Here is a 14,718-nt window from a genome sequence, read left to right as displayed (position 1 = left end):
AGTTTTAACATCAAATTACTCGACTAGATTATCTCCCGATTCGGGAGAGATAAATCGCACTTTTCCTCCCGTTCTCTCTTTCTCTCTCTCTCTCTCTCTCTCTCTCTCTCTCTCTCTCTCTCTCTTTTTACAAGGTAATTTACAGGATTATATTTGACGCTTCTTTCTCTCTCTCTTATCGGAATCTTGATCGCGATGAGCAATTATGGTCGAAACGCTCGCGTGTTAACGATATCATAACGGAGGTTTTTAATCTTTTATTTTATATGAAGTAAAAGTTACGACTCAGTTGAACAATAGCATACCTTCTAGATGTTTTATCTACTGATAACAGTCCGATAAATGATATGTAATGGTTGCGGACAAGTGCACAACAACGTTACTGCGCCTTTAGCGCGATAAGCTACTTCAAATTGTCTGTTTTTATTTGCTCGCCTTCGGAAACGAGGCTTTAAGATGCCATAATCGCACATCTCCTCGCAAATTACACCAGAGGGATATCGGTTTAAAAATAGTGATATGTATGTACGTGAGACAAATAAATCATTCGTGCACCGTATACTTGATGTCGTATCACCAAGATCTGTGTGTGTCTACATGTTAACTCGATCGAATCTTCACGTCTTACGCTGAAAGTAAAATTAAAGTTAAGAACTTCTCGCGTCGAAGGAAATACTCGGAAGAAAAATTGCCGCAACTTAAAATTCATTGATGCTTAATTTCAGGGAAAACTCAGCAGTTTTGTAACAAACTTGAAAGGGTCCTCTATTAAACCAAAAGGGTGTATTGAACGTCATTTTGAAATAAAATTATAAATTATAACTGCTAAATTGAACGTCCGACGCCCATGAGCCGTCGGCATTTACAGTTTTTGATCCTTGATCGCATTCGCTTCGGCCTTGATTCTATATAGTCTTTGGCTAATTATCGCGTGCTGTTAATGACCGATTAATCGATTGGAAAATATAATACTTCACTTAATAATACGATTTGAAAATAATATATATTTTCTTTAATATAATTATTTTTCAAGTCCTTCTCTTGAGCAATGAAAATCTATAATCTTGACTGTGTTACGGAAACAATTGCACAATAAATCGATTTGGAGTGGAATTTTTCGATCAAGTGTCTTTTTCTAATAAAGTTGTTTGTTTGTTTTGCACTGTCTTGCCGTGTACCTATACCTCTGCATCGTTCGGTGTTTGTTCGATTTTTTTAGTCTATAACTCGCACGATACCTTATCTCTCGTTATAGCTTTGCTGGCGCGTTATCACTCGCTCATACTGATTGGCAGCGTTATACCTATGAATTATGTTTGACTTACGTCTTGTTTTATTGCCGCATTCTGCGGTTCCGAGAAATTGCGGAGGTAGCGACCAAATGAGCCGAGAGAAGTCACCGCAATTAATTTATTGTCAATTAAATGTGTCATCTCTGCGACAGACGCGCAGACGTCTTAATTAATATCTTTCCTAATTAAAAGTCATTGTTCTCAATTGAATAAGTGAGAAGCTCCAATCGGCAAATGACTTTCTTGAACTTGCACCTCATTTTAATTTTATTTGATTTCTGCGCGAGAGAAATCTATAATTTTAATTTTTCACGAAATTTCAACTATTTTATTCTATGAAATTTTTAAATTTTTCCTATATAGTATATTCTAAATTTCTATATTATCGAATACCAGGAACTATATACAAGGCGAAGGGGGTCTAAAGGTCGAGATAAAAAATATCTCAAAGTATTTAAAATTCTACAGATCGACATATTGATATAGCTTCTGAACGAAAAGTTATCACTTCGTTCAAACGAAAGCAAAAACTACATAAAAATATAAGGGAAGATTAATCTCGTACTCCTAACGCGCACTGCTGATGGGGTCGGCAGTGACCCGTATCACTGAATTAAAATCGCAGTGTCATTGACAGCCGGAAGCGAGCTATCAATGATATCGCTCGAAAGCCAGAAATCTTCTCGTGCGAAGAAATCAGATGGTCGAGAACGTTCTGTGTGGAGAGTTCCGAGAAGACCGGGGAAGAGGTCGCGACGACGAGGCCTTCCCGAGGTCGCCATTATCGCAAGTACAAATATGGTTTACGTCGTCACCGAGGAGCGCCTCGGGATACATAATGCAGGAAACATGCGAATGTGGCATTCTACATTTTAACGGCTAGACAGTTACTTGCGCGCGCGCGCGCGCCCGCGTATCACGTCACGTGCGAGCACTGATAAGAGACTGCTTAATGACATCGGTCGAGCTTGTAAGATAGTACCCGAGACCTAGAAGAAGTAGAATACGCTTGAAACCTTGAACGTTCGTGGATACTCGATAATATAGGAAATGAAAAATTTCCGGTTATTTTAAAATGGCGACAATGTAATTCGAGCCATGATGTAGGAATTCGGGGATCGCCGAAAAAAAATCATGATATTTTCGGACGTTTGAAAATGACAAATGTACTTTGAACCATGATGTAGAAAAAGGAGGGATTAATATTTTGTTAACGATGCTCCGCCAGTTGATATGTGATGTAAAGATATTTCGATTTTAATCCACACACATCGCGAGTTATAATTTATGATCAGATTAAAAATCATGCGAAAAAAGATCCTTGATTGTGACTTTGAAATAACTTTACGGAATTATTACATAAAATGACGAACGTGTAAATAACTGATTTTTAAAACATATTTTGCGTCGTATATTTATTTGAAATGTTCGCTTCACAATCAAGTTGCAATCGTAGGAAAAACAGAGATACGATGTTTTGTTGATTTGCTTCCGTCGACAAAGAGACATCCACTTAAGGCGAACTGAAAAACAAAGTTGCGTTATCTATTTACTTATCAAGCTTTATTCGCATTGAAATTCTCTAATCTTTATCGTCGATTATTTGTTTAAGTTAATAAAATAATAAATTAAGGTGTCTACACTGTTAAATTTTTAGTATCAAATTATACTCAATTTGAGGCATTTTCATTAACTAAACCAATAAAGTTAAAATAATATTTTTTTGTGTTAAAATAATAAGTTTTGACACACATGGTAGTTAAAAATAACAAACTGTTATTTAACTCAAGGTATTGGTTTAAAAAATTCATCCTTTAATATTTAATAGTTTAATCAGACTGTGTTTCATCAGACTTTTTCATTGCCGCCGACATATAATACATTCTGAATTAGTATAATGTGACAATTAATATACTGCGTTCCGAAACGAAATGATTCTAAAATGATAAAAATTTTGTGTTGAACAAAGAAATCTTGCTCGCTATTTAATTCTGATTAATTCTTGATGGATTTGCAACTTAATATCTCTGATAAATTATCACGTTTAATGTTAACAAACAACCGAGAAATAAAGAAGTTTTATCGAGAACAATCGATTAATCGGCGAAAATAGTGAGAAACTAAATCAAAAAGTGCGTCTGCAGAATCTGACGACTTGTTTCGACATCGATTCATAATTATGCATACGGAAAACGAAGAAAGGGAGTGGAACTTGCGCAAATCTCGTGACACACCGCGGTACACAAATGAGATTTTGATCGCGGCAAGGGCATGAATTTGGACAAAGCGGTGTCCTTCGCCGACGCCCCAACGTCCTCATAGTTCGAAATCGATTGTCTCTCGCGATGGGAAACGAATCGCTTATACTTATTATTCCGATCGACCGTGATGACGAGCGCGTGTCGACTTTTCTTCCTGTTTCCGTTCATCATACGCTTCGGTTACGAACGTTGCGTGCTCGCCGCTGAAACGGAACCGATGTGTCACCGCGATGTAATATTAGCGTCCGGCCGAATAATTGATTGTCGATCGATGTACGGGCGGGATTTAACGATAGCGCGAAGAATGTGGTCGATTGTTATCTCAAAAGCTATCGCGTAATTTCTAGACATCGTCCGATCTTTTCCAAGAATGAAAAGAAGAAGAGTTCTTAGTCACTCTAAGAAATACTTTAAGACGCGCGCCCACAGAAACGTCATCTTCTAAAGTCCACTTTAGAAGATTTATAACACGTCAGATTTTAAGATAGAAATATGTTTTTAATTTGAGACACCGTACGTTTTGTGGATTATGGGCAAAATAAGCTTTAGATAATTATTGTTTTACAATTATTAGCTTTATTTCTTTCTTTTAATCTATATAAATAAAATAGAATGTCTGTATGTCTGTATGTCTGTATGTCTGTTTTTTATACACTCTTAAACTATTCGACCGAATTTTTACCAAAAATATATAAAATAGGGGTAGAATTTTCCGGGGAGTGTTATAGAGTGTATAGTTTTTCGTTACCGATCTTTTTGGGAACCGGTATCCGAAATTTTTCCAATTTTTCGGGAAATAATTTACCGAATCTTAAACAATTGTGTATAAAACAGGGGTAGAATTCCTAGGGGTATGCATTAGGGCCTAGGGTATGCATTAGGCATTTTCCTTCTTTAACGAGAAACAAAAAAAAGGCCGAATATCTTAAAATTAGCGTAAATTAGACAACATATAATGTTGGAAATAAAGTAGTTTGAAGGAAAACGACTCCCGGGCGAAGCCCGGGTAACCAACTAGTTTTTTATTAAACATTCTTATTGATAATTTTACATTTTTAAAAGTTATTTATTTATTTCTTTTTTTTTTTAGTTCTAAAATAAAGATAAATTTTAAATTAAAAAGTCCCCATAAATATTATACGAAATTTCGGATTTTTTCTCGAAAATTTGTCTTGAATGTTTTGATATATCATAAAAGATGCAGGAGTTTTTTAAAATGTCCAATTTATTTTTAAACATTTTAAAAATCTTTACTCTTGAAAAGTTTTGGAAAGTTCGCATAAAATTTCCAAACACTCGAGAAAAAGTTTTTTGTCCCAAGTGTCTTCGAACATTTTTAACCGTCCTTAGTGTGTCAGTCAATTAATCGATAATTCAGAAATGCAGAGAATTAATTGAAATGACGCGTGCAAAAAATTATTATCGGAAGCAACGCAAATAACAATTATCTGAAGTCCTTCGCGGGTGGTAGAATGGTGCGCGTTGTTTTCAAGCCTTTTATCGCGGATTACATTAATCACGCTAAAGATAAAGTTTTGGTAAACAATCGCGTCTCTTTAGCATATCCCGATCATTCGAGATTTCCCGATATATAATTTTCGTCTATATAAGGCCATCCAGAAATTTTCCGTCAATTTTTAACGGGAAGATGAGGGAAGCGCGATGAGGGGGACCCTCCCCCCAATGTATATACGCAAATATATAATAATTTTGAGTAAATTAAAGTAATGTTTACACGTGTAACCTGAAAACCCTAACAAGTTAAACTTCAAACTGTACTTTTTTTAGTTTTTATTTATGTATTTATTTAATTAGTTTTTTTTTTAATTTCCAAAGATCCCCCAGAAGTTATAGCTATATTGCGCTCCATCTTGCTGTCGCTATTTTCAGTGATCGTGATCATCATCGTATCCTCCGGTACGATGTTGAAACAGCTGACGTCTTTCTCAGCTTTGACCTTCAGTAGTCCAAAAATTGGTCTGATAAGAGCTTGAGATATTTACCAGTCAACTCAGTTATTTTCCGCGTCTGGCCGCGAATTATCGCCGTCGCTCAAGATATCCGAAATACCTACCGCAATTAGAACGGTAGAGTGTAAAGTGTACGCGTATACGCGCGAATTGGCTTTAGCTTTAATTCGATCAACCTTTCTCCCCGGGTTCCCACACCGATCAACGGAGCATCAATCCGCGGTATAACACGATCGTTAACTCCTCGTTTAGATTTCCCATCGGCAGATCTTTTCTCACTTCGCTCCACTCGGTCACTCGTGCTCGTCGAAGGTGAAAAGTCTATCTGTTCCCCTTCCCCTCCCCTCCTCCGGCCAACTTGGCCTTTCTCTTTCCTTCTTTCTCTCCTTCTCTCTCTCTCTCTCGCTCTCTCTCTCTCCCCGTCGCTCTCTTTGGCAATCAGCTCGCTCCGTTACTTCGGGGCGCGTATCGCGCGAAGACGACTCGCTCGTGGGATCGGCTCGGCTTGGCACGGTCGCTTAGCCGGAACGCGTTAGTGCGCCTCGAACGGCTCGAACGCTTTCTACCGGAGCGTGTCCTCTCCGCCGTCGCGCGCGTTCGCCGTGCGTGAGAGCATCTGTCCCGTCGTCTTCCGCGTGTCACGGAAGTTCGGTCGTCGCCATCTTGGTGCACCGGAACGTGCGTGCGCGCCCGCGCGAGCGTACGAGCGGGCGAGCGAGCGGAATTGCACCGAGAGGAACGTATAAACGTTCCGTCGATCAGCCTGCAGATCTCACCGCTCCGCGCATCACGCCAGGTTCGAAGCCCGCGACTGTGCCTGTGTGCCGCGACAATCCTCGATCGCCGGCGGAAGGCGGAAAATTGCCTTTGGAGACTCTCGTGTGTGTCTCGCTCCCTCACGGCGCAGGGTCGCGTCTCGACGAAGGACGCGCCCGGGGGTGGTTCCTCCATCGTGAAAGACGTGTCGTCGACAACAGTTTAGCGAAATCTATTTGCGAGACTTTCTTCGAGCGTCAGTTCGAATTCTTTGACTCCAGTTGCCACTCCCCGGACCATTCTTTTTCCGGATTATCCTTCACATCCTTAGAGATCTTATATTTCTACTGTGAATGCCTTGAGTGCGCGCGCATCCCTCATTTTACACACTGCCCAATATTTAGGAATCCTCCAATTTCTATTGAAAACAATCTCAAGGTTTTTCTAAAAGTCTTACGAGTTTTTACAATCCTTCGACTTCAAGTTTTGCGCGATCGCCGAGTTGCCGAACCTTCTAAAAATGTTTTTCAATTGTATACTTGAAATTTCTAATCCCTGAAATCTTGGGCTTCTGTTATCTCGTCACCCTTTTTTTTTTTTTCATTAAATTCTGAAAATCTGACCATTCTTCCATCATCCCTTCCTCGTTCCCTCAAAATAAACTTTCAAATGCTATATATAATTGACACCGAGAATTACTGGAAACCTGCGTCAATAGTTTCGCTTCGTTCAATCGTACTCGTCGAGTGTCCGGGAACGCGGACGGCCGGAAGAATGATCGATTGACCGACCGCAATCCGGACTTTCCGAGATCCTGACAGTGTTCCAACATCTGTGAGGGATTGGAGGATTACCATCGGCATCGTTACCGGTCATATCTCGCAGTGGACCATGTTGGAATTTTCCGTGCACCATGCCGAAGTCGGTGCGTATGTAACACGCGGCGCGGCGCGACACGACCCGCGACCCGCGACCCGCGATCCGCGACGCGTGCGCGGAATATAACGGCAGAAAAGCACTTTCTCGGACGCGCGCTTTTGCAATCGCTTGCATTTCTTTCGTATACCTACGTTTATTCCCCTTTGTCTTGCTACGTCATTATACAGGGTGTCCCGAGAGTCGCGCCGAATTCCTTAAATTGTCCCCTCTGTGCCTTTCTAATCCGCGTTAAGTTGAGACGAAAATCAGGCTTTAATCCAAAAACATGTAGGTAAACTAACAAAAACATGAGATTACAAACGTATAAATATAAACATTGAAAAACAGATTAATCAATATAACAGATACAACGTGCCTGTATGTACATACATCCTTGTCCATTCGTCATTTTATTTTTAACGCGGAGCGGCGGTCGCTATTGTAATAAACGACCGTGAATAAAAGAAAGATTGACTTGCGGAGAAAGCCCAACGGCGCAACGGGCAAATCGCTGTTCCGGCATTCGGCTGTTGGGTTTGAAAACGTCAGCTAATAATCAGGCTAATTACAGAGCGCGGAATTCTGCGAATGCAACGATGCGTTGCGCGCCCTTTCGGATATGCCGTGCTTGCACAACACCGGCAATGAATGCACGTGCGTGCGTTGCCAATGGGGGGATTCTCAATTGAATGATCGCGATGTTATCTCGTTAACTGTAATTGACTTCATTACTCGTCGCCTTCGATATAGTCTGCCTACGATTTTCTAGAATGTTCCTCCGCCGGCTTATAAAGCTGTTGCGTTACCGGAGGGTCAATCCTTCAATCCTTGATTGAACTTTCTTGGAGATACTCTCCGAGATTAATATCTGCAAAAGAATCCTGAATAGACAGTTTCTTACATACATATATGTATATACGATGTGATTAATATTAGATGAGAGTTATATATAGTCATGAAATATTAATTGTATTATTTGAAATATACATATATGTACACTTTCATGAGGAAAGTTTTGAAACTAAGGCATGCTTGAAGAAAACGAATTAAAAATATTATTTTAATTTACCAAATATATATTTATCGAAACGAACTCATTTCTTCCCCCGAGAGTTTCAAGTATTTGTTTTTTTTTCTTTATTTCTTTACTTACAAAAGTTTTTGCATAGAAACTTGCATCTAGTTGAGAATCAAATTTTATGTCTCGTTTTCTTCTTGTTGATCTTGATTGCGAAACAAAATGTTTTCTTGACAGATATTCTTTTTCCAAAAGGAGACAATCGGAGGTTGCGAAATCAAGAAGGGAGTGTTTAGAATGTCCTAGCCTCGATTGTTTCGCAAGTTTTCTCAGCGGTGCATACACGAAAAAAAAATGATATAAACAGCATTAGCTAAGCTAAAAGCAGCAGTTTAATTGAAAATTATCGGTAATTCAATAAACAAATAATGTTTTATTCGAATGAGGGCATGACGTTTTTGTTTCATTAATATTATTATTGAATTATAACAAGATTATTTTCAATTAGATTGCTGTTAACTATGTTATTAATACAATGCCATTTCTTCCGCGTAGTTGCGTGTCACATAAAAGTCTGATACCTCGACTGAACATTCCAACACGTTTTAAACAACTTGTCGTTCCGAGATTTCAGTGGTCGAGCGGCATTGACCGTCTCGTTTCGTGAATAAATTTAACCAGCAGGAGCCCTTTCAAGCAGCAGCCCTAAATCACCAGTCGTCAACTTTTTTCTGACCTGGCAGCCTCCGCGATTTCCATCTTCTTAGAGAATCGAAAGAGCATCTGTCAGAAAAATGTTTCGTCTCAAGTAACAAAATAAAAAACGATTTGCGGCCACAAATTGGTTCGGCAACTTTTGAATACGATTTTTTGTGAAGAATATGCATCTTTAAATTCTCGCTCGAATCTGTCGGGAAAAAAATTGTAAAATGGGAAGAAATGAATTGATAAGCTTTATTTTGATACATCTTTAGGAAATGAAAATAATTTTTTTATTTATTTTAAGCTTATCTTACTTGTGGAACTTCCCTTATCGCAGTATCCTGAATACACACGAATGACACAATGGCAATGCAACACCTAAATTAGATACCACTTACACGTATGTAGGAGAGAAACGAAGTATGTGTGTGTGTGGTCCGACGAATAGAAAGCTCTCGGATGTGCACGCAACTTACATGGAGTGAGCAATTAAATCCGTAAAAGACAAGATTACTTTTTTTCTTACAGATGGAACGTCAGATTCCAGATTCTAATCTTCTAGGCAGATGTGCCGCGAGATGACTGACGGTATTCCTCATTATAAAGATGATCTTGCGATCCGTAATAATTATACGCCGCGCATAAGAAAGGATCTGTGCAAAAAGAATTTTAAAACGCTTTACGCGTGACGCGCATTTTTAATATCGCCATTGTTGCCGTTCGTAAAACAATTAGCGACGAACATTCCGTGATCGTGGACACTTGGCATCTTTCGACTATCATTTTTTTTTTTTTTTTTTAAAGAATATATAATTTTCGTCGATTCTACGAAGGAAAGAATAAAGTGTCGTCGAGCAACGCTACCATTCGCCTCTGCGGAGATTACCGAGCGATCGAGTAATCGAATATCGCGCGAATCTCGCGCGCGGGTGCGGTCCAAGTCGGCCGCCGGTGTTCTTGAATTGAAACGCGGTGGCCGGTTCAAGGATCGTCTCGATCGCGGCGATGAGATGTCCTCAATGAATCGAGGCGTGAGCCACGCGTTTCCTCAAGGCAAGCCTCTCTTCATTGCCCGCATCCGGACAATCCGTAATAATTCGCATCGTTCGAAATGAACCGAACACGCGCGCTTTTTTTTTCTTCTTCCCTCCCTCTGTTCGCAGCCCTTTCGAAAAGTCTCTCTTAGATTTTTATAATGCATTATTAATATACCATGAGAAATACACGTGAAGTATTTATGTTTAACTTGTGTGAAATTAATATGAATGCTGGGACAGTTTTATGTAAATTTGTAATTAATTAAATGTATGTGGTATATACTATTATGTATATTAATCATATGATGTTATTTATATTAGATAGATTTGGCCGGATTTTGCTTATATGACATATATTCATGTAATTATGTCGACGTTATCGATTTTTGTATATACAAACGAGACGCAACGTACCGTGAACAAAAGGCACGTTAAAAAAACAGAATTTTACGCGCACGTGGCTCGCTTATTACCGTATACGCGACAAGGTTGAAGCTGAAAAACGCAATCCCAGCCTTAATTTGCAAATTACGTAATCGCGCGGCAAACAGCGCGCTCGAAATTATTCGTAAAATTATAGAGGAAGGAAAGGTGACACGAGAGGAACATCGCGTATGTCGTGCGTCGATCGTGGTATTTCGACACGCATGAGGATCGAATACCGTCGCGTAAAATACCCGACGAAAATGAACGCGCACAAACGTTTGTTTGGAAATGCCTCGAAATGTCAGACGCTCATCATTATCTCGAAGTACTATCGTATATCTTTAGATTCCTCTTTTCCCCCGAAAGCCAAAAGGAAACAGAAAGGAAAAGAAAGAAGGGCGAGGAGGGGGGAGGGGGGAAAGAGTCTGATTGTAATTTTCAGAATTCTTGGAGAAGATAAGGGCGTAAAATTGCGTGTGTGCACTATCGGCGAATATTCCTGAGTCAAATTTCTATCATTTCCCATCAGCGAGAAATGACCCGTTTATAGACGTCGATTCTTTTCCTTTCTGTTTCCTTTTTTTCTTTCTTATTCGAGATTCGAGAGTGCATTTTCTCTCCTATTACGAGCGGTCGTCTGGTCGATGCCCATATAAGCGCCGATCGTCGATCACCCGGGCCGCCGATCGACATCCAGGAATCCCGCACGTGTGGACGTCAACGGATCGCGTGTGCTGGATTTCTATGGGAATCCAGAACAATGTGTCGATTACGTGACGGCGATGTGAAGCGTCTCCCCCGCATTCCGATCGGAATGCACGGTCGGAAGTATAGTGCGTCTTGGAATCGTTCCGTTACTTAATGTAAATAAATATGCAGGCACGCCAGGATAGTTGCGCTTGTCGTATAACAACGTCCTAAGGATATCCCATTACGATATGTTCTACAGATATCCTTGGAACGGTGATACGCTATGTGGGTTATTACTCTGAGGCGGAGGGAGGTGAGGGGGTCGGCTACAGGGGGCCAAGGATTGCCACAAGTGGTCACGCTAACAAATTTAATTACAGCGATCGAGGGTTAATTCGTCGGCGCACACGTACCCTTGAACTTTTTTTTTTTCAGGCGTCCGACATTCATTTCAGAGCCATTGATGCCTCGATCGTGATTACCATTCTCGAAATCGGCACGAGCGACTCGCGATTTATTTAAACGAGTCTCGTGCGCTAGCAATTTCGAAAGGATGGTGCAAGCCAGACGTGTTTTTTATTCGGCGGATATCGATTGCATTTGGAAATACACGCAGGGACGCAAAAAAGACGTGAGCCAGGACGTAAAAAAAGAAAAAAGACATAAAAAAAAGGAGCGATCGTATTTTTTTTTTTTTTTTTGGTTACTCGATCGTTAACGCTGTATCAGCGTCAACGAAAAATTGCTGACTTTACTACACGACGAGAAAAGAAGAGTTTTTAATAACATTTTATGCATATCATTTGCGACATATAAATTGCACAAAAAGTATCTCTAGATATTTGGATAAATCAAACGCAGAACAGTTTTACACTTTTAAATCCCAAATATCGATCCGGGGCTCAAATAATTTGCATGACCACTTTAGTACGTAAAAAAAGACAATTTTTTATTACATGTGCGTACGTGCTGAGCCACTTCCGTAGAAACGTTTTCACGCGCGCCCCTGGACGCCGAGGTTGTTTGCGTTTTTTGAATGGAGCTGTAAGCGACGCCGCGGGCGAGCGCGAGAGACGGTGAGAGGCGATCTCGGGATTATAGAAAGTCTTCAAAACGGCTTTTTTAACGTGCGCGCCACGCGCCACACACCGCGCCGTCACGATAAAGTGGAGCGAATTAATACTGCCTTTAGCGAGCTAGAGATAACTGATTTTTCAGAGGTTTATTAGGCAATCCATTCCGATGCAGGGCGTTCGCCCGAGCGACGTCCAAGAGGATGGAAATATACTCGAATATAGGTATTTCCCCGGCCGTTCACCCAAACCTAATACCCTAATACCCTAAAATCAAATGTCGAATGTTTGAACGTTCAATGTATCTTGATACATTTGAGGGGAGATTGTGCGTTTTTATATTTAAAGTATAACAAATATCCAAGTGAATAAATATACAAACAAATATCCGCGCATTAAAGCATCTAAATGTTCAAATACTAAACGCGTGTCAAATGTGACAAATAAGTAAAGCTAGTATTACAGTACTAGCATTAATTATTGCATCACCCAATAATTTGTCACCACACAATTCTGTGTACTAATATATATATATATATAATGTTTTTATATTTGGCTTTAAAATATCAAAGTTTCTTTCTGAAAAACGGATAGTTACAGACTATTTCTAAATAAAAAATTTTATAAATGCATTGTTATTACTGAAGTTATTACTGCGTATACATATTCTTAAACAAGCGTTTCTAATGTACTAAATAAAAATCGAAATAATAAATAAATTAGTTTTTTAATCCAATGTGCTTATTTTATCTTGTTACATTTGTAGATAACTTCAGGAAGTACATAATTATTCACATTAACGTTTTAATATAATATGTTTTTTTCTTAATATTTAGTATTGCTGTCATGGGCTTTGATTACAGCCTGACATTTCCTTGGCATTGACAATTAAATTTTTTATTGTATCAACGCTGATTTTATGATACCAAATACACACACGGACTGCCACAACAATAAAAATATTTTACTTACATACATAAAGTATGTAAAGAGTATCTCCGCTAAAATTCTGATAAACGAATAATTTTTAAGACGATGCAATAATTAACGTCAGTATTGTACTTACTTAGAGACCTTGACTTTGATATGTAAATTTGCCTAGAAATTTCTTAATTCTACAAAATGTATGGATATGACCCTGTGGAAAGATATTTTTTTCATCTCGCTTAAAAATGATTTATAAGGAAGAGAGAGGAGCTTGATCAAGATTTACACAAGGGAATGCTACGAAGAAAGGTAAATACCGCAAGGTTTCAAGGACCCGTTTTAGCGTGCATTCACGGTTGATATCGGTAATATACATGAAGTAATGCATGAATTTCCAAGTACAAAGATGTATGAGAAAATACTCGAGCGTTGAGTGATCGCGATTTTGATCACGTTCGCTCGCTGAATATCATCGCTCGTTCTCAGGGCATCGCACATTGTGAAGAGCAGAAAAAGAGCGAACACAAGTAGGAGAGAGAGAGAGAGAGAGGGGGGGAGGGGAAGTATCAAGTGGACAACAGGAAGTAGACGGGGACACAGCCGTCGTTACAGCCGCCTTTCATTTGCATACGTCATAATGTAATTGGTTACTTGCAGCACGTTCGGCTCGCGCATCTATAGAGTACTGCAATTGATGGGAGCTCTGACCTTGTCGTGGGACGAGGAGGAGAACGATTTTCAACTCTTCTCAGTAGTGAATATTAAGTATCTTTGGTTAAATATTAAATAGCAAAAACAGTTTTGTACTTGAATTTTAAATTAAAATTGCACGGAAGTTTCGAGCAATCTTTAACAATTTATATACAATGTTATATATATGTATATATATATTATACATATAAACATATAATACATATTATATATACTTACATATAATTTATTCCATATTATATATTACATATTGCATACCGTGTTAGTCTTTATTAACAAAATGCATAAATAATGAGATTGTTAGTAGGCTATTGTTATTATTATTAAAATAAGCATTTACATTCCTGAAGTTTATAACTTCTGACAAAAAACATGGATTTCCAATCGGTTGTAACAGAAGAGTCATCATAATACAAATAGACCGACCAATATCGCTATACGCGCAATGACGTATAGTAATTCCGCTGTTTGGAACCGCCGTCACGCGCGCGGGCCGTATCCGCATTTAAAGCCCGCGGCGGATTCGTTAATTAACGCGATTAGCGTGCGATTCGCTGACGCATCTGGTCACGCTCGTGACGGTCACGTGCACGTGCGACGAAGTATAATGTGTCAGGTGCAATCCATGATATATTCAGACGCTGCGTCGCGCGGCGTTCCGGCAATCGGGCGCGAGCTGCGCGATTTGAGCAACGCGAGCGCGTTTAGGGAACGCGGGTGTACCACTTAGCGCGGATGCACACCGTATGTCCCGCGCTCTCGTTAGTTATATATCACAGTGAGAGTCCGACGTTTAACACTGACTTTCTTCTGGGGCCGCCAATCGATTTTAACGCGCGCTTTCCACCCGGCGCTAGACGAGATAGAGCCGCGCATATAGAGGAAATGCTATACATTCTATAGGAATTGACGCGTAAAATGGATCCCAATGGATCCC

General features: G+C 39.6%; 1 protein-coding gene across 9 annotated transcripts in view; it reads left to right on the top strand.

Moving 5' to 3' along the window:
• LOC143897781 (uncharacterized) overlaps window positions 1–14,718 on the top strand; it is an 80,500-nt gene that overhangs the window by 23,762 nt on the left and 42,020 nt on the right. For 2 of the 9 annotated variants that reach the window (XM_077406690.1, XM_077406689.1), the window contains exon 1: window positions 6,146–7,204. The exons of the other annotated variants lie outside the window; for them this stretch is intronic. In XM_077406690.1, the coding sequence (XP_077262816.1) occupies window positions 7,171–7,204 (34 nt within the window). In that variant the 5' untranslated portion in view covers window positions 6,146–7,170. Of the gene's footprint in view, window positions 1–6,145; window positions 7,205–14,718 lie in introns of those variants that run through there. 9 annotated transcript variants of the gene reach the window in all.

Source organism: Temnothorax americanus, unplaced genomic scaffold (genome assembly GCF_048541705.1).
Source record: "Temnothorax americanus isolate GAGA-0224 unplaced genomic scaffold, ASM4854170v1 Scaffold21, whole genome shotgun sequence".
In the NCBI taxonomy this organism is placed as follows: domain Eukaryota; kingdom Metazoa; phylum Arthropoda; class Insecta; order Hymenoptera; family Formicidae; genus Temnothorax; species Temnothorax americanus.
The sequence above is the reverse complement of the archived record's forward strand: the minus strand, read 5'-3'. Positions and strand labels throughout refer to the sequence as shown.